Source organism: Panthera pardus, unplaced genomic scaffold, assembly GCF_024362965.1.
Source record: "Panthera pardus isolate Hobbes unplaced genomic scaffold, ASM2436296v1 HiC_scaffold_6, whole genome shotgun sequence".
In the NCBI taxonomy this organism is placed as follows: domain Eukaryota; kingdom Metazoa; phylum Chordata; class Mammalia; order Carnivora; family Felidae; genus Panthera; species Panthera pardus.
In genome coordinates, this window is record NW_026526991.1 from 19,835,514 (window position 1) to 19,855,886 (window position 20,373).

General features: G+C 39.8%; 1 protein-coding gene across 3 annotated transcripts in view; it reads left to right on the forward strand.

The window, feature by feature from the left end:
- Positions 1 to 20,373, forward strand: part of GNPTAB (N-acetylglucosamine-1-phosphate transferase subunits alpha and beta) — a 72,573-nt gene that overhangs the window by 46,142 nt on the left and 6,058 nt on the right. For all 3 annotated transcript variants that reach the window (XM_019446590.2, XM_019446589.2, XM_019446591.2), the window contains 12 exons: positions 2,690 to 2,851; positions 3,573 to 3,752; positions 3,975 to 4,145; positions 6,127 to 6,250; positions 7,566 to 7,769; positions 8,662 to 9,764; positions 12,255 to 12,454; positions 12,703 to 12,922; positions 13,825 to 13,938; positions 15,079 to 15,164; positions 15,369 to 15,467; positions 19,442 to 19,609. In XM_019446590.2, the coding sequence (XP_019302135.2) occupies positions 2,690 to 2,851; positions 3,573 to 3,752; positions 3,975 to 4,145; positions 6,127 to 6,250; positions 7,566 to 7,769; positions 8,662 to 9,764; positions 12,255 to 12,454; positions 12,703 to 12,922; positions 13,825 to 13,938; positions 15,079 to 15,164; positions 15,369 to 15,467; positions 19,442 to 19,609 (2,831 nt within the window). The remainder of the gene's footprint in view (positions 1 to 2,689; positions 2,852 to 3,572; positions 3,753 to 3,974; positions 4,146 to 6,126; positions 6,251 to 7,565; positions 7,770 to 8,661; positions 9,765 to 12,254; positions 12,455 to 12,702; positions 12,923 to 13,824; positions 13,939 to 15,078; positions 15,165 to 15,368; positions 15,468 to 19,441; positions 19,610 to 20,373) is intronic.

The window sequence follows — 20,373 nt, forward strand, 5'->3', positions numbered from 1 at the left end:
CATAGTGGAGTTTTCACTTGTTTTTTGATTTTTCGTTCACTTCTTTAACATATGTTAGAGCATGTGGAAGAATCTTCCCAGAGCTCTCAAGTACATTCTACCATTTGGTTTATGCTTCAGTGCTACTGGTTGCTGAGCGAGTGTGCAAAAGAAGTAGAGAACATGGACTTATCTTCGAGCTACTTAGAGTCATGTTTTGGAGACAGTATGTGTGCATGTGAAGTATTCAAGCAGCAAGACAAGACAGTGTGATATTAGGTATCGAGCAGAGTAGCAGAGGCTTCGGGTTGGCATTTAGAGTCAGGAAAGGTCTATGTGGATTAGAGACATGAGAGAAGTTTTCAAAGACTAAGAGCCTGTACAGATCCTTGAAGGCTGACCAGGGTGTTTGTTCCGACAGGAAGGACAGTGCGGGTGGGGGTGAGAACAGCATATTGTCCTACCTGGACTCTGTTCCCTCAAACCTCTATTCAAGGCACATTCAAGGTAACAGTAAATTATTGTAATACTGCATTGATGCTCATTTTAGTGACTTCCCTGAAATTACCTTATGCACCTGCTCTTTTAAAGGATAGTACCCTTTGGCCTGTTTTATTCCTAAAGTAGGCACTTCAGTAGATTAAACAAACAACTCTGGAACTGATTTTAGTTTTAGAAAATTCTTGAGTTGTCTAATTACTGGAATGAGTTTATTTTTCATTTATATTAGTTGGCATGTTTTTCCCCTAACCTTATGCCACCATGTATAGGTATATCGATCCATTATTCTAGATAATGCTATAGTAAACAAACATCCTGAAATCTCTGGCTTAAAAATAACAAACCTTTTTCTCCATCAGGTTAAAGAAATGTCTGTTGTGGGTCTGCGGTGGGTGGGTGTAGAAGTTGTTCTCTCTTTGAGAAACTTATAATTTAAAGAACTTAGATGAAATGATAATTTCACATAAGAAGCTATATATGGAGGCAGTTGCCCATAGTTGCCCAAACTAGGAACTCCAGCCTTGGGCACTTACTACACCCACTTTTCCTTACCACCTCCTGTCTCCCTGCAGAAGTAATTAAGTGTCCAGGATTAGGGTGCCACCTAGTGGCTATCAGAGGATACTTCCTCCCCAACTTTTTCACCACTCACAACTTGATGGCAGCAGAAAAGCTTGTTTCAACATGTAAATAGTTCCTGAAGCTCTTTACCTTTCATCTTTCTAATTAGGAAAATGTCTATGAAATTTCAGAATGGTTTCTCAGACTACAGTCATTTCGGATAAAGAGATTAAGATAAGGATATTTACCCAATGTTAAAACACTACATTTATAAACATTTGGTGATTTTATATTCCAGGGAGCCCTCAGAGGTGCTGTGGGAGGCAGTGAGGGAGGGAGGGGTGAAGCAGGGGAGGCTGGGGTGGGCAGTGAGACTCAGTAGATGTCCGGATAGAAGAATATCTGCCCTGCCTCCTACCTGTCCCACCACATAGCAAGGTAGGATATGACAGCAGTGGGAGCTGACCTTCGGTGAGTGCTTAGTATATGCCAGGTACCATTAGCGTGGAAGAAGGTAATCTGTCAGAAGACAGTATTCACTTGTGCATGGACATGCCCATACACCCACACACAATTTGTGTTAAGGGGAAAAATATAAATGAAATTCTAACTTTAACTTCTAGTTTTTGGCATAAATAAGCTGATGAAACATTGAAAGATGAGGTAAATATAGTCATGTGGCATATACAAGAGTTCAAAATGAGCCCATAATGATTTATGTTTGCTCTGTTTTATAAAGTAAGAAAGGATGTCATAAATTAAGGAACTGGCCCTGTTAGAAGAGTCAGTTGGGCAGAAGGTTTTGCTTTCCAAGATTAGTAGTTTCCAATCCTCCCTACCCTTTAAGGTCTGAAAGCCTCTTTTCATAGGAAATTGAATGATACAGAGTTAGAACATGAAACAGCTCAAGGGTGGTGTGGACTCTGGTAGTGGTGGGAAAGCCTGTTTGTAAAACATGTTGATGTTTGTGATGTTCCCTTAGACATGATTTCTTTGAAAGCTTTGCCCCCAAAAGCGCTTTTCGTATGGAAGTCCTACAGTCAGTCCTGTCAAAGGTACTCCTCTTAAATGTGGGGCACAGAAGCCGATTGGAGACCCTGCTAACAGGCGTGCTCTCTGCCAGTCTGGGCAGTTACTTTGCAGGTTTCTCCCAGTAGAAGCAGATTGGTAATATTCTAGAACAAAGGTCACAATTGGTGACCAGTTGTGTTTTGTTTGAGAGCATGACCATCAAAAACATTCGAGTCAGCATTGAAAAATGGGGAGATTTCTTACAACACTCGGGGATCCTGGTGTCTCAGGATCTGGCCGCATTTGTCAATGTTGAGCAGTGGCTGCAGCTTGTGGATGGCCCTGAAATGTCCCATTTCCCACAACTTCACCACTCGCTCTGCTTTACATGCCTGGTCTCTTCCGTTCACTTGGGAAGTGTGTCTGGCCTCTTCAGGTCTTCTTTTGGTGATAATAGCCTTACTAGTTCATAATCTATATAAAGAAATACATTTAATCTTTAAATATATATACAATATGTTTAAGTATGCATCATACACTATGTATATATTTAAACATTAAAGATCAAACTGGGATCAAACGTGTCTCTTCTTTGAGGTTGAGTTTTTCTCTGGGTAACCCTTCTGTTATTTTACAGTTGCAATTGTATTCAGAGGCCAGTGTAGCACTTCTGAAACTGAATAACCCCAAAGACTTCCAAGAACTGAATAAGCAGACCAAGAAGAACATGACCATTGAGGGAAAAGAACTGACTATAAGTCCTGCCTATTTATTGTGGGACCTGAGTGCCATCAGCCAGGTAAGGCATGAACCTGGATCAAGGGTTTAGATTGTTAAAGATTTGTAAGTCATTATATTAGAAGGAAGAGGATTTCCAGAGAGAGGAGTTGATTGGAACTTTTCTAATTTTCCAATCACTGCCATTGGTTAACATTAACCGAAGTGACCTAGAATCAGATCCGAGAAACTTCTCTCTTTAGAAAGTGCAAAAGGGGGCAACTGGGTAGCTCAGTTGGTTAAGTGTCCAACTCTTGATTTCAGCTCAGATCATGAGCTCATGGGTTTGTGAGATTGGGATTCTCTCTTTCTGTGCCCCCACTCATGCACACGCTTGCTAGCTCTCTTAGAATAAACAAACTTAAAAAAAATTAAAAAGTACAAAAAAAAGTTGGGTACGTATGTATGTATGTATTTATTTATTTAGAGGTGGGGAGGGGCGGAGAGAGAGAGAATCCCAAGCAGGTTCCACACTCCTGGCGGAGCTTGATGTGTGGCTTGGTCCCATGACCTGAGCTGAAATTAAGAGTTTGATGCTCAACCAAATGAGCCACCCAGGCACCCTTGTGTTGTTGTTTTAAATATGCCAAGTGTTTCGCATTTTTTTGTAATGTTCAAATGTAGGGCTTGGTCTTTAAAAGTCTGCCAGAGCCTGAGAGCAGATTGGGCAGAGGGATAGCCAGGAGGAGAAGGTATGACTTAAGTGGTATTTTACATCTTCACATGTGAAATGGTTTTCTCAGTCTAAGCAGGATGAAGATGTTTCTGCCAGCCGTTTTGAAGATAATGAAGAGCTGAGATACTCCCTGCGATCCATTGAGAGGCATGCTCCGTGGGTTCGGAATATTTTCATTGTCACCAATGGGCAGATTCCCTCTTGGCTGAACCTTGATAATCCTCGAGTGACAATAGTCACACACCAGGTCCATGACTTTCCATGTATCACAAGGCTGTGGTTTTTCTGTTGCTCACTGCACCTTTACCTATCCCTCATTTCATTCCCCGTACCCTCCCCCTCCCCACCTGCATCCCCTTCATTTTTCTTCTCATCTCCCTTCTTTCCTCCCATAACCAAAACCAAAACAAAACGATTCTTATCCGCCCTCTTTTTCTCTTGCCTTTTTATGTTGTCATTTGCTTAAAAGGATGTTTTTCGAAATTTGAGCCACTTGCCTACCTTTAGTTCACCTGCTATTGAAAGCCACATTCATCGCATCGAAGGGCTGTCCCAGAAGTTTATTTATCTGAACGACGATGTCATGTTTGGGAAGGATGTGTGGCCAGATGATTTTTATAGTCACTCCAAAGGTCAGAAGGTGAGTGCCTAAGAGGAAGGGATGCCTAGCTTAGAAGTCACTTAGAAGTTATAAACAGTAGGTCAGGACATCGAGTATGCGTACTACTGTATTCAGTTTTGAGTGCTAAGCTCAGGAGAGTTAATAATTTGGGAGTACAAAAACTGTTCCCTAGTAGTTTTTTACTTTTCTGCCCTGTCAGACACCTAGAACCCACGTTCTAAATTATTCTATTACAATAACAGCAGAAAAAAGTAAAGTCACTATGAAATATGAAATCGTGGTTAGAACATCAGCAAAATGGCCAGGATAAAAGTGAGCTCACTTTTCTGCTTACAGCCGTGGATAAAATTTCATTTAAGGCAGTGGTCTCACTCTGGCTTTGAGAGGCATGATGGGGAAGTGGCTTTGAGCACAGAGCCCGGAGCAATGGTTGAAGACCGTCCTGGGCCAGTGACTAGATGTGGGTTTCCTGTCTGCAAAGTGCGGAAGCTAGAAGTACCCCTGTGGCGCTGTTGGAGGGAATCAGTGATGAGTTGGAGACTTAGTCATAAGCTTTTAAGTGCCAGAACCCTGCAAGTGGAAGTACTAACTGCACAGAGCTACTTTCCTGTTGCTGTTTATGCTTCCCCAGAGTGCTCATCCTCTCCTCCCCTGTTCACTTGCCTCCTCTGTGTTTGTGGGGCTGCCACGCTGAGCTGCGGCTCGGCAGTGGAGACGTACAGAATCGGGGCCTTGAACGGCGATTTCCGTGCCGGCAGGTATGCCCTGGTGCGAAGAGTGGGAGTTCAGGAGGCTGAAATCCGGACCAGAGACTAATTCCCATCTGAATTGAAGTGAACTTTGAAGAACAAATAGGAGTTAACTAGATGAAGAAAGACACTCCAAGTAGATGGAGCACGCAGAGGCATGGAGTGCATTTTTTAAAAAATTAATTTAATTTAAAAAGTAACCTTGTGGGGCGCCTGAGTGGCTCAGTCGGTTAAGTGTCCGATTTCAGCTCAGGTCATGATCTCACCACTCATGAGTTCGAGCCCCGTGTGGGGCTCTGTGCTGACGGCTTAGAGCCTGGAGCTTGCTTCTGATTCTGTGTCTTCCTCTCTCTCTGCCCCTCCCCTGCTCATGCTCTGTCTTTATCTCCCAAAAATAAACATTGAAAAAAATTTAAAAAATAAAATAAAATAATAAGGGCGCCTAGGTGGCTCAGCCAGTTAAGTGTCTGACTTCAGCCCAGGTCATGATCTCACAGTTTGTGAGTTCGAGCCCCGTGTCAGGCTCTATGCTGACAGCTCAGGGCCTGGAGCCTGCTTCGGATTCTGTGTTGTCTTCTCTTTGCCCCTCCCATGCTCATGGTCTGTCTCTCTGTCTCTCAATAATAAATAAACATTAAAAAAAAAAAAAAAAAACAACCTTGTACCTTGTCACTCATTTTGAAAGCAGGTGAGTTCACAACTCAGAACACTGTGCTGATAATGTATTACAGGACCTTATGCACAGACGTAAGGATATTGAGAGTTCATCTGCTGCTTTTCTCAGCCTTGGGACAAGATTATACATAAACACATTTGGGAGTTAATGACAGTTGTTAACAGAAAAGCAGTGACTTGTATGATATACTTTCCACCTGCTTTGGCACGTTTTTTATTCACATTCAAGCCTGACATGTTGCTATTTTATTTCAAAATACATTGTAAGACCATGTGAAAAACTAACCCATGAATTGAGTCCTTGTCTGCTTTCCTTGAGTAATGGAAAAGAGTAAATGTACTTAGTAAGAATCATCAACAGAGCAGGAGGACTTTGCAAACTGTTGCAGGTACCTGCAGACTTAATGCAGTATATGCCACATGGATGCAGACAGCCCAGGGAAAATTGTAACCTTTTCTAGAGGCTCACTCAATTTCTTTTCTTTTTTTTCCTTTTCTTCTTCTGTTTTTAAAAAGGAATCCTACTTTGAGATTGGAAAGTGTCAGAAACCATTTTCTTTCTGGCTTTGTCCTAGGTTTATTTGACATGGCCTGTGCCAAACTGTGCTGAGGGCTGCCCAGGTTCCTGGATCAAAGATGGCTATTGTGACAAGGCTTGTAATAATTCAGCCTGTGATTGGGATGGTGGTGACTGCTCCGGTAAGGGTGTGTTCACATGTAATTTATTTATGTTTATGGACTTTTTTCATTCTTTTTTTTTTTTTAACGTTTATTTTTGAGAGAGAGATTGAGCAAGTGAGAGTTGGGGTGGGCAGAGAGAGAGGGGATAGAGCATCCAAAGCGGGCTCCATGCTGACAGCAGCGAGCCCGACTCAGGGCTTGAACCCACAAACTGCGAGATCGTGACCTGAGCCGAAGTCAGATACTTAACCAACTGAGCCACCCAGGCACCCCTGAACGGTTTTTCATTCTTTGTCATTATTGAATATGTACAGTGACTTAAACATTCTGCTTGTATGAAAACAATCAGTAATCCATAGATTCTGGAGATAGTAGGGCTACTGTCCCCATGTAGATCAGTTTTTTCATATTCGCCATTGTTGAGGGCATATTTCCATGCTGGCCCTGCACTTGAAAATGCCTTTTATTATTTAAAATACGAGAGTCAGGAATAGCCTTAATTATGTAAACTCAGAGCAAGAATCATTCTGACTGGGTCTTGTAGGAGCTCACAGCTGGTGGCTTTCAGCAGCAGCTTGCTATTAGTGAGTAACTAAAGAGAAATAAAGATCTTCTGTCTTCAGCATCCCCCTTACATGGTTATGTTTACACTTGTTGATAATAACGTGTTTTTACATTTGTTGATTGCCTTTCAGTTTATAAAGCATTCTCCATTATTCACTTGAATTTTTTAGTCACCTAAGGAAGAGAGAATATGTGCACAGGTATCATCCCCATATTCCACATGCGGAAACAGATTTGGAAACGTGTTGAGTATTAGAAAAAGCAAAGCTTTAAGTTGTAGTCTGGTCAGATCTATCCGATGCACTGAAAAATATAAGCAGCTGCAATAAGAGAATGCAGACATACCCGGTGGATCTGTGCAGTCCAGAGAACTCAGCCCCTAATAGAACTTTAACATTTGGTAGTGATATTGGCACCCATATTTGGACATGTTTTGGCAGTTCTGACAATCAGTCTTCAATAACCTCTTCCTGTTTCCCTGCTCCTCCACACAACCTCCACACGCCCCCCCACACGCCCCTTGGAGCAAGTTTGTACTTCAGGGCTGCACAGCTAGTGAGTGCCAAGGCCTGGTCATCCCATGCCTAATCCTCTGGCAAGTGATGTCCCCTTTTTAGTTTGTTTTCTTCTTAAGGTACATGAAATCTGGGTGAACCTTTTCTGACTGAAATGTAGGCATTAATCTCAATAGCACTATTGAGAAAGAGAAACTGCCCTTTGTTCAAGATGATAAGCACAGCAGGATCCTGTTCTCTTCCTTCCTCTACAGGTAACAGTGGCGGGAGTCGCTACGTCGCAGGAGGCGGGGGTACTGGGAGTATTGGAATTGGACAGCCCTGGCAGTTTGGCGGAGGTCTAAACAGTGTTTCTTACTGTAATCAAGGATGTGCTAATTCCTGGCTTGCTGATAAGTTCTGTGACCAGGCTTGCAATGTCTTGTCCTGTGGGTTTGATGCTGGCGACTGTGGGCAAGGTATATTTATTGCCGTAAAAACATATTTAGAATAAGGGGATCAAAATCCTTGATGAGTAGAGGGGAGTTTGTTGTTATTTAAAATAATTACTCTCTATGTATTCTTCACCCATCCTTGCATTCAAACTAGCAGTAAGTGAAAAGTAAGAGATCTTTAAAAAATAGTAGATACTGGAGCTGCTGCTTTTCCTGCTATTGCACCAGTCTGGCTGATTTTGTACTAAGCAGATATACCTTTGTTGAAAATATATAGTAAAGGTTTAATTTAGAAATAATAAAAAGAGACCTTATAATGTACTAAATCCAATATAATGAATATTGGATCTTTTTTCTTTTAGTGTTTATTCTGAGACAGAGTGAGAGAGATAGAGGGAGAGAACAAGCAGGGTAGAGAGGCAGTGAGAGAGAGAGAGAGAGAGAGAGAGAGAGAGAGAGAGAGAAAGAATCTCAAGTAGGCTCCACCATCAGCACAGAGCCTGATGTGGGGCTCGGTCCCACAACCCTTGGATCATGACCTGAGCTGAAATCAAGAGTTGGATGCTCAACCAGCTGAGCCACCCACGTGCCCCTGGATCTTGCTGATAGCTTATCAGTGGTGGTCGTTTGGGCAGAATGTCATACTTTTTCAAATGGACACAAAGCTGAAAGTTCATCACTGAAATCTGCCATATCTCTATAGTAAGTTAGACCCTGCATTTCATGTTGATAATAGTGATTGCTTCAGATAGTAAAATGAGCCCTATAACAGCAGCTCTTGTGTTAGAATGTTTGACTATTTTGAAGTCAATTTAAAGTCATTCTTAGAAAGTGAAAACTCAAACCTTCAGAATTAAAGGAAAAGGAGGGGAAAATGCCTCATTTTTTAAAGTCATGTTTGTGTTTTTTCCTCTAGATCATTTTCATGAATTGTATAAAGTAACACTTCTCCCAAACCAGACTCACTATGTTATTCCAAAAGGTGAATGCCTGCCTTATTTCAGCTTTGCAGAAATAGCCAAAAGAGGAATTGAAGGTGCCTATAGCGACAACCCAATAATTCGACATGCTTCCATTGCCAATAAGTGGAAAACCATCCACCTCATAATGCACAGTGGAATGAATGCAACCACAATACATTTTAATCTCACGTTTCAAAATACAAATGATGAAGAGTTCAAAATTCAGATAATAGTAGAGGTTGACACGAGAGAGGAACCCAAAGTGAATTCTACAACCCAGAAATCTTACCAAAATTTGGTCAGCCCCACGACACTTCTACCAGAGGCAGAAATCCTGTTTGAAGATATTCCTGAAGAGAAACGCTTTCCAAAGTTCAAGAGACATGATGGCAACACAACAGGAAGATTCCAAGTGGAGATGAAAATTCCCCAAGTGAATATTTCACTCCTTCCGAAAGAGGCCCAGTTGAGTCTCAGTAACTTGGATTTGCAACTAGAACGTGGAGACATCACTGTGAAAGGGTACAATCTGTCCAAGTCAGCTTTGCTGAGATCATTTCTGAAGAACCTACCAGATGCTAAAATAAAAAGAAATCAAGCTATAATAACAGATGAAAGAAATGACAGTGTAGAGGCCCCGCTGGAAAAACAGGTTCACAAAAGCATCTTGCCATATAGCTTGGGAACATTTGAAAGATTACAGAAGTCAACTTTTCCAGCAGCAACAATAAAAGTGAATGGCCACTACCAGAGTCAGAATCCACCCCCAGACTTAGAAATGGAAGGCAAATTTAGATCTGAAATTCTGATCCAAGAAGTAAGAGGCGAAAGTGTGTCAAAAGAAAAACTCTCATCTCGAATTGTTCCACTGCAAGACCAGATGGCAAAAGAAAAAATCACAGGGAAAGAACAAGAGAAACACAGAATGGAGGAAAATGTGAACAATTATATCAATGTTAATGAAGTATTACCTGGCAGAAAACTGCAGCATCACGCAGACAGTTACCTGGGCTTTTTGCCATGGGAGAAAAAAAAATATTTCCAAGATCTTCTTGATGTAAGTTACATCCAGCCTAATTGCGTCCCATGCTCAGGAAGAAATAAATAACCTTGTGAGTAATAACTATAATAGGTGCCATTTATTTAGGACTTCCTGTGCCAACCATTGGACTAAATGTTTTTTTTTCTTTTACGTGGTTTAATATAATTGTCTCAATACCCTTAACATAAAAATACCTTATAAGGTTATCCACTGTCAGGATCCCCATGCTATAGTTTAGAGTGAAACAGCCTTAGAGTGAATGAGTTGGGAAGTTAGCCAGGGGCAGGCCCCGAGTAAGTAGTGGAACAGGGATGGCACCTTACCTTCACTTGGCAGGTTGTGATTTCAAAAAATGCTTTTGTGTATGTTGTGTGGGTCAGACCTAATATTTCTCCAATTTTACTGATGGAAAATACCCCAAGGTGCAGATATATTCATTAGCTTCCAGTGTGAGCCTAGCCTCGAAGTTTGAGTGCTCACCCTCCTGTACCACGGCCTCCGCGGTGTCATGGTGTCATTTGTACATCTGCCAAGTGCTGGCACTGTGGTCACTGCTGGGGAATGCAAGACTATTAGAACACAGCTCATGGAGTCTCAGGGGGCAAGCTGGGAGGACAGATTTGTGTGTAAATAATTATAGCAAAGTGATAGGGGTCTCTTGAGGTAGGGGCAAGGAGTCCAAAGGGAAAAATTCCTTAACTCCAGTGAGAGTATTGGGGAAGGCATCGTGAGGCAGTGCCCCATAAGCTGACCTTTTAAAGGTGTGTAGGAGTTGACCAAGAAAAACACTGTGGTCTAAGCTGGATCGTGAGCAGAGCACAGTCATGAGTAGATGTCCAGCTGGGAGAAAAAGAGGATGAAGAAGGGAACTTATTAATCTCATTGTCTTTGGAAAGTATTTGTTCCTGACACAGTAGTCATTTACTAATTGTTGAGTGAGGGACTGCGGAGTTCTTGCTTATGACGATTTCCTCACTTTTCCAAGCCCCTTTCTTTATTTTATGTTCTAAATGTTTATTTATTTTGAGAGAGTGAGCAAGTGGAGGAGGTGCAGAGAGCGGGAGAGAGAGAATCCCAAGCAGGCTCCACACCATCAGCACAGAGCCCAATGTGGGGGCTTGAAAACATGAACCGTGAGATCATGACCTGAGCCGAAACCAAATCGGATGCTTAACTGACTGAGCCACCAGGCAACCCCTTTATTTTAAGTTACAAAAGTGTTGCAGGCTAGTGGTAAAAATTGCAAGCAATCCAAAAAATACACAATGAAAAAGGGAAAGATCTGCATCTTTCCTTCCTTAATCTCCCTACTTGAAATAATCACTATGAAAAGTTTCGTGGATACTTTTCTGGTATTTTTATATAGATATGCAAACATACAAACTATATAATACCTGTTTTGCAATGGTGAAATGACACTATTTATATCTCTCTGCCATGGCCTGTTGATTTAGTGGTGAGCAAACCCATGCCAATGTCATTGTTTTTTAATAGCTGTGTTTGTTTTGCAATTAACAAATAGGGTTGCAATAAATACTCTTGTACACATATCTTACTCTGGAGGAAGTTTTTACTTCTGTGGGTAGAATTGCTATGTTACAGTTAAATTTGACTGTGTCCTTCTGAAACCCTGTACCGCTTCATACTTCCACAGTGTATAGTACAAGAGTGCTTGTTTCTCCACAGGCTAGCCAAACAGCAGTTAATGTCAGTCTATGGTGTTTTGTTTTACCAGTTTGAGAAGCAAAAATATTTCATCTTCATAAAGTGTGTTCATATATTTTGCAAGTATTCTTTACCCATTCACTTAGTTCTGCCTCTTACTGGTTTTGACAGGGCTCTTTATGATTTATAATATTAACACTATTAAGATGGCAAAACAGTTTTTTAGTCCTTGTGTTCAGAACTCAAGTGCTGACTGCTTTGGTGTCATCAGTAGAAATAACTTGATATTGATCGAGTTATCAGGGGCACCTGGGTGGCTCAGTTGGTTAAGCAGCATCCAGCTCTTGACTTCAGCTTAGGTCATGATCTCATAGTTTGTGAATTTGTGCCCCACATTGGGCTCCATGCTGACAGTGTGGAGCCTGCTTGGGATTTTTTCTCTCTCTCTCCCTCTCTGTCTTCCCCTCCCCTGCTCGTGCTCTCTTTCTCTCCCAAAATAAATAAATAATCTTTTTTTTTTTTAAACAAAGTGCTATCAAATTTGTTTTTAAATACATTTTCTAAATATTGCATTGAATTGGCTATAAAATTTCATGCTTATCCTTGAAGAATACCCTATAGAACTGTATCATACAACAGTTGTTCACAAGCCAATAGTGGTGTTACTTTCACTGAAATCTAGTTTAGTTCTGCACTTAGGATCCTTAAAGTGACCTGTTAGTGCTCATTTCATTTGCCATTGTTAGTGGCTAGTTATATAACATAGTACCTTTATCTGTTAACAGAGTATACACTTGTGCACTAAACACAGCGCTGTGTTACATGGAATTCTCTTTTCAGGAAGAAGAGTCATTGAAGACACAGTTAGCATACTACACTGATAGCAGACACACTGGGAGGCAACTAAAAGATACATTTGCAGATTCCCTCCGATATGTAAATAAAATTCTTAACAGCAAGTTTGGATTCACATCTCGGAAAGTCCCTGCTCACATGCCTCACATGATTGACCGAATCGTTATGCAAGAACTTCAGGATATGTAAGTATTGATTGTTTGAGCTGCTTGCACATGCTCAGAGCTGCTTTAAGTCTGCCTAAAATGACACTTCGCTGTGCTACATGTATGGCTCTAATACTTGATGACTGATGTGTTGAAGGTTTACCTAAATAAGCAGGAAAGAAAAAGATTCTAACTCCACAAATGTTAGAATATATTTTAATGTAGATGAATGTCTATATATATTTTTTAAATGCCCAGAGCTCACTATATATGTTATGTTTGGGCAGGTTTCCTGAGGAATTTGACAAGACGTCATTTCACAAAGTGCGCCATTCTGAGGATATGCAGTTTGCCTTTTCGTATTTTTATTATCTCATGAGTGCAGTTCAGCCACTGAATATATCTCAAGTTTTTGATGAAGTTGATACAGACCAATCTGGTGTATTATCTGACAGAGAAATCCGAACACTGGCTACCAGAATTCATGACCTGCCTTTAAGTTTACAGGTGTTGTATTTTTTTCCCTAAACTTTCCCCTTTTCTCTTACATATTTCAGTACAATGCAGGTAAAAGTAATTCTCTTAATTATGTAATGAAGCTGTTCACAACTAGTCCATTTTTGGTGCCAGAATTAAACCGAATTTGAGGTTCATATTTTATGAGATTACGTTTCTGGCTTTATGCATTGCTATTGTATTATCTGGAGAAGAGCCAGACTGTCCCTGCATATAAGATTGTTGTGACAAGTTCATTCAGGAGTTTCGGGTGTGGCCAACTGGAGTTATGTCTCAGCCAGGCCTAGGTTGTTGCACAATCCCCAGTGTCACGGCATCCTCTAGTCCCAGGAGTGAGAGAGTCGCTAATGGAGAGTGCCAAAATGAATCTAATCACAGGACATCCCATCTGGGCACTCCACTGACCACCCTGTGTAAAATAGAGCCTCACAGTCCAAGACGTATTACTTCTAGATGAAGATGAAATATTTGTGTTTGTATTATCTCATTCTGTTTTTTCTAGGGTGTTTTTATTTCAAGAATCATCTAGTCAGACTCTCTTTGAAGATAGCAGTTAAATTAAAAAAAATTTTTTTAAGTTTATTTTTGAGAGAGAGAGAGAGAGAGAGAGGGAGAGAGAGGGAGGGAGGGAGGCAGGCGTGAACGGGGGAGGGACACAGAGAGAGAGGGAGACACAGAATCCAAAGCAGGTTCCAGGCTCCAAGCTATCAGCCCAGAGCCCATGAACTGCGCATGACTTGAGCCGAAGTCAGCCACTTAACCAACTGAGCCACCCAGGTGCCCAGAAGATAGCATTTAAAGAAGTTTTGGAGACATTTACATAATTTTTATTTTTAAATCATAGTTATTACTTGTATTATACATAGGTTTATCCTTTTATTTTGCTTTGTTAGGATTTAACAGGTCTGGAACACATGTTAATAAATTGCTCAAAAATGCTTCCTGCTAATATCACTCAGCTAAGCAGTATTCCACCAACTCAGGAAGCCTACTATGATCCCAATCTGGTAAGTGGCATGAGTTCCTTTATGTAAAACAGAAAATATACTTTAAACAGTAGAAGCAGGCTCTGTATTTATCTTTGGTAGAAAACAGTAGTCCAGATAATCCAGAATCGTTTATATCTTGCTTTTCTCTTGCCTAGTGGATGATAAACTAACGTTGAGATTGGTTGCTAATATTCTGTAACCAGACATCTGTTCACTAAGTATAGCAGGAGATAGCCAGTGAAAATACTTGAGAGAGTTTTGCTGGTGGCACATCCTGTGTTCACACTCATTCAGGACTTCCCCCCACCTGTACTTCTGTATCTGTCCTTCACTGTCTGTCTTTCCTCCTCTAGTTTTCTTTCTAAAGCTTATAAACTTTGGGTTCTTAGTAAGACTTTACAGTTACCAAACCCCTGCACTTACACAGAATTTGCACGTTTCTCAGGAATATGATTTACAGATAGAAAGCAGTTATTCTTGTGTTGTTACAGGCACAATTAAAGATTATTGAGAGATTTTAGTTCCCTTTTGAAATGCATATTTTCCTTTATTAATTAGCAAAGCATTTCAGTATTTGCCAGCTTTCTGGCATGAGATTTAGAATCAACAAATAAATATCCTTTGTATGTTAAGAATTAAGTAAAGTCTGCTAACGATTATAAGTTAGTCTTGAGGCTTATGCAAATAAACTGCTTGGAGCATGAGTACCAGTTATACTGGCAATATAAGTTAACATTACTCAAGTGAACTCTTAGCAAGATGTTGGCTTCATTACTGTAAGTAACTGATTACATGTAGGTTATTTCCTAATTAGACTTTAAGAATGACAGGTTAGCTTATGAGTATCATGTAGACCAGTTCATAACAGTTTGTTAAAAATTTTTCTTTCTGAAAAAAAAATTGTAACAATAACTTATGAGACTATTTTAACAGATAGTATATAGTAATGTGTGATTAAAAAAAAATTTATAAAAATAGGCTGTTAGCCTGCAGGCTATAGCATGCCAATTAGATATTTTTCAAATATTGGATTAAAATATTTGTCTTTATTACTGAGCCTTTGGTTCCCTCCTCCCCCCTTAAATTTTACACTGAGGTTAGTGCTTCACTTGCCTCACCCTGGTCTTGGCCTGATGCAATGTCTGTATTTTCTCATAGCCACCAGTCACTAAGAGTCTAGTAACCAACTGTAAACCAGTAACTGATAAAATCCACAAAGCATATAAGGACAAAAACAAATATAGGTAAGTAGTACGTACATTTTCTCTGTTTAAGAATAATTGTAGGAGTCTGGTATTTTCATAATTTTACAATAGTTTATCTCTTAAGCCTTTTAAAATTTATGTGAAATTGTTTTCTTTAGTAATACCAAAAGGTTAAGTCATTCTCAGGATGTTGTATTTATTCCCATATAAATATTTAAACTCTTTAAATGTTTTGATAATTAGGTTTGAAATCATGGGAGAAGAAGAAATTGCTTTTAAAATGATTCGTACCAATGTTTCTCATGTGGTTGGCCAGTTGGATGATATAAGGAAAAACCCCAGGTACTTTTTTTTTTTTTTAACCCATAAACTTTTTTGAGTACTTTTTTAAGTTCATAGCAGAGTTGAACAGAAAATAGAGAATTCCCGTAACTTTAAACAATTACCTTTAATTATGCAAACAAACAAGAGAAAGAAGTGGCTTGTTTTGTTTGGAGTAGATGGAAAGGTCTAATGGTGAAGTAGAGTTTGAGCTACAGAAAGCAGTTGCGAGTTGAGATAGGGTTCCCCCAGGCACAGGGACTAGCATGGACTTCTAAGAGTTTGGTGACATAAGCTATTCAGTGAGGCCAAGCCGTGGGCTCCATTGTGGGGAGTGAGGCCAGACAGCTGGGACTCTTGTAGCCTTTCTAAAAAGGTGCTTCCAGAAAAGTTGTTTTGGCAGTTAGACTTTTTAATTCAAAGTTCAGATTAGTTTCTGAGGAAAAAGAAATGTTCTCATAAATGTGAAAATGAATCCAGTAAACTTCAGTCATTCCTTGGGGATGAATAAATGTTCAGGTTTATATTAGCCTTGAAAATTTCCAGCCTGGGAACCCTAACATTTGCCTAAGATAGTTCGATAAAAATTGGTTAAAACCTGCATTTTTGTGTTTTGAACTTTAGTGGGAAGCATTTCATCAGGAAAAATTTCATCAGGAAAAAAAGGTCTTTTTTTCCAGGAAAATTGAGTATTTCTCACCTGAGTCTTTTAAAATGCTTTTGTAAGTCTTTAGTTTCCTTATATGATGATTTTATTTATAAATGATCAGAAGATATAAAATTTCTAGACATTTTAAAGCCATGGTATTTTTTTCTGAAAATCTCATTCCTGGTTGTGGGTGGGGGCAGAAATGGGAATTTTAAGAAAAATGGAAACACCTTTAATGCTTATTTAGTATATTCAGTAATTTGGTACAATACTTCCTACAGAATAACAAGTATTTCCCAGAAGCCAAGCAAACAGTAAGCCATCATAATAATCACCCGGCTTGCAGCTCTCTGTATTTGCTGTTCCCTCTGACTGGAATGCCCTGCCCTAAGTTTTAAAAATAACTTTAAAAACCAATTTCAATACTTGCTTTTTGCTTCTCCCATTTGTTGGTGTGCTCTCTCAGTCATTTAGTTATCTATAGCAATACCATGTGAGAATTTGTAGTTTTCAGTTGTACCTTATACTTTTATGTCTTTGTGCCAGTTTGAAAGTTTTTGGATGAGCAGTTCATAGACCTACATGGTACTTAAAGAGACAGGATTTTAACTAGAAAGACACATGGCAGTCCAGGCTTAGTGTCTCCCCTGCCCAGATACCTCCTGTGACCTTGAACAGTCTTACCATTTTTAACTCTTGATTTGCTTTGTTTTACTTTTATGGGTGCTCATTTATTTTTCTTTTAATGTTTATTTATATTTGATAGAACACAAGGGGGGAGGAGAAGAGAGAGAAGGAGACACAGACTCTGCAGCAGGCTCTAGGTTCTGAGCTGTCCACACAGAGCCCAATGTGGGGCTCGAACCCACAGACCATGAGATCATGACCTGAGCTGGAGTCCGTTGCCCATCCGACTGAGCCACCCAGGTGCCCCTGTGTGTGCTCATTTTTAAGTTAGGAGTGGAAAACCAGTATTCTGACTGAAAGTTTAAGGACACATTTGCACCATTAACAAGGAGTCTGGGCTAGGCTGAATCCAGGCTTTTTCTTCCAGCCTCCTCATCTCTGCTGCCCTCCTGCTTGTGTTGGCTTCATCTTCAGGCGGGAGATAGGGCAGCCACAGTAATTCTAGATGGCCCTGCAGATGGAGCCATCCTCTGAGGCAGAAAGGGACTGCCCCTTTTGTGCTGTCCCTCCACTTTTACTCCAGTCACTGTGAAGAGGAGGGATTCATGTAGAGTCAGGAGCTGCCTCGGGGGTGAAGTGGGCTTGCCTCCCTTTGAATCAGCTCATGGGGAGAGAAATACTGAACAAAATGCAAATTCTCTTTGGAAGAAAGGGAGTGGTGTTTGCTGGGCACCCAGCAGGGTCTGCTTTAGCTACTTGTATCCACCCCCACCCTTTGTCTCATGCACATGCCTTCTTCTTTCATTTTTCCCAACTTTCTGAAAAATTTTGAAGATACAGGAAAATTGAAAAAAGAAATAGTACAATAAGTCTCATAAATACTTAACCCAGATTTTAAAATTGTCAGCATTCTGTCATATTTGCTTGATCTCTTTTTATCTACACATACACAGACACACACAGGTTTTGTTTTTGTTACTGGATGGTTTTTTAACCATCTGAAAATTAGTTTCAGACATCCATATACTTTACTTCTCATTATTCTAGTACATATATTCTAAAGCCAAACCATTCTCCTTTATTTTTATTTTTTAAACATTTTTGAGAAAGAGCATGTGCATGCATGGGGTAGGGACAAAGAGGGGTGGGAGAGACAATCCCAAGCAGCCTCCACACTGTTAGAGCAGAGCTTGACGCAGGGCTCAAACTCACAAACGGAAATCATGACCTGAGTTGAAAACAAGAGTCAGACACTTAACCGATTGAGCCACCAGGAACCCTCAAACCATTCTCCTTTATACCAAAGACCATTAACATGTATCTGAGAACCTTAACAGTGACTAATACCACCTAATCATCTATATTCAAATTTCCCTAGTTGCCTCCAAATGCCCTTTATAGCTATTTTTTTTTAAATGCAGGATATAATTAAATCAAGGCTCATGCATTGTTATTTTGTTAACCTGCCTTTTTAGTACTCCTTTAGTTTAAAGCAGTCCTCAAGTTTAGAGAGTAGATAGGATAATGAACTTTCACCCATCACTCATCTTCAATAAGAAGTGATTTATGGTTGTTCTTCTTTCATCTAAACACATCATTCCTTTACTACCACTTCCTGATTGTTTTTATGTAAATCTCAGACACTGTATCATTTTATCTCCAGATTTATATATATATATATATTTCTCCAAATTATAACAACTCTTTAAAAATAACCAGAATATCATTATTTACTCCTTAATATGATAAACTAGTCAGTGCACACATTTCTCCAGTTGTCTTTTCTAAGCATTTATGTTTTTTAAGTTTATTGATTTGAAGTGGTATCAAGTAAATTCACTGCATTTAAATCTACAGGTTTTCCTTCAACCTCTCTTAGCCATATAATTTTTTGTGTGTATACGAAGAAATCCAGTTATATATTCTGTATTTTTCCTTACTTTGGATTTCTCTGATTGTGTCTCAGTTCTGTGTGTGTGTGTGTGTGTGTGTGTGTGTGTGTGTGTGTGTGTGTCAGTTCTTTAACATGTTCCTAGGTTTCTGTTTTTCCTATAAATTGGTAGTTGAATCTGAGAGCTTTATTAAAATTTGGTGGGGGTATTTTTGTTGTTACTTCTTTTTTTTATTTTAAAATGCACAAGTACTTCAAAACTGGCGTTATCACTGACTATTGTTTCAGTGGGTGACTTTGCCTTGAAGGGAACTTGAAACAAGTAGGGAAGCATCTGTCATGTGCTTTTTGCTAGAACAGTAGTATCTTATTGGTTGTTTGGAGATATATTAAGAAGTCATCAAACTCACAGAATCTATAGCTATAAGGTACCATATCTATGTCACTGTTCTTAGTAGTATAACTGTGGCAGTTTAGAGAACTTGCTTTCAGGTGCTTAACAGTTTTTTCCCTGGCTGCCAACAAAATGCTCTAGTCAGTAAACTACATTTATTAAACACTTAACTGGGGACATGCTAAACAGAAATCATTAAATTAATTTACTCCCAACAGCTAGAAGGCACTTTTAAGATTATCTTCCCTAGCTCTTCTTTGTTTTATAAGTGAGGAATATCCAAAGAAAATTTTATAGGATATTACGCTCCCAGAGAATCATATCCGTACATGCAACAGCTTGGAACATGAGTTCATTTAAAATATATTTGGAATCTACATTTCTTGTTTTATTATGTCAAGATCATTCTTACCCCAGATCTCTATTATCTCTAGGAAGTTTGTTTGCCTGAATGACAACATTGACCACAATCATAAAGATGCCCAGACAGTGAAAGCTGTTCTCAGGGACTTCTATGAGTCCATGTTCCCCATACCATCCCAGTTTGAGCTGCCAAGGGAGTATCGAAACCGTTTCCTCCACATGCATGAGCTGCAGGAATGGTAAGGTCTCATGTTCACATATGGTGTGTGTGTGTGTGTGTTTTAGAGAGATGAAATTTCTTTAATGTATTATTTGATCTATAATTACTTTGTAAAAATACGCTTAAAAGTTTTTATTGAGCTTACTGGCCAAGCACATCTGCTGAGCCTCATTCTCTACCATAAGAATAGCTACCCTATTTCTTGAGTACCTGCTGTATGGGAGGAGAACATAGTAACAGAAGCTGAGTGATTTGCTCAAGGTGAAGTAGCTGAGAAGTGGTAAATCCAGTCTGATTTCCAACCCTCCAGTTCCACTGTAATCCAAAGCTATTTTATAAATGTTTCCTTCATGTCTTATTTTACTACTATTTACCCCATGCAGGGCTAGGAATACATAGACGAGAGGAGTATGGTGCCAGGCTATGAGGCATTCACAGTCCCTTCAGGGAGACAGGCTGCAGGCAAACAGTTGTGATACCAAGTGCTGTGGCATGGTTCAGTGCTACTGGAGTTTGGATGAGGGAGTAGCTAATTCTGTTAGGGGAAGGTGACATTTGGACCTGGTTTTGAATTATGAAAAGGACATTTCCAGGTAGGAAAGCATGTTCCTGGTAGAAGAAATGGCATGTGCAAGGCACAGAGGTGTAAAATAGAGTGCTTTGGAGAGAAGGGAGAGATTGTGAAGGGCTGTATCTGAATTAGGCTTTTTTTCTGTAGAGAATGGGGCTCCCCAGAGAAATTTTTTTAGATGTTTGTAGTGATCAGACTTCATGATTTGGAAA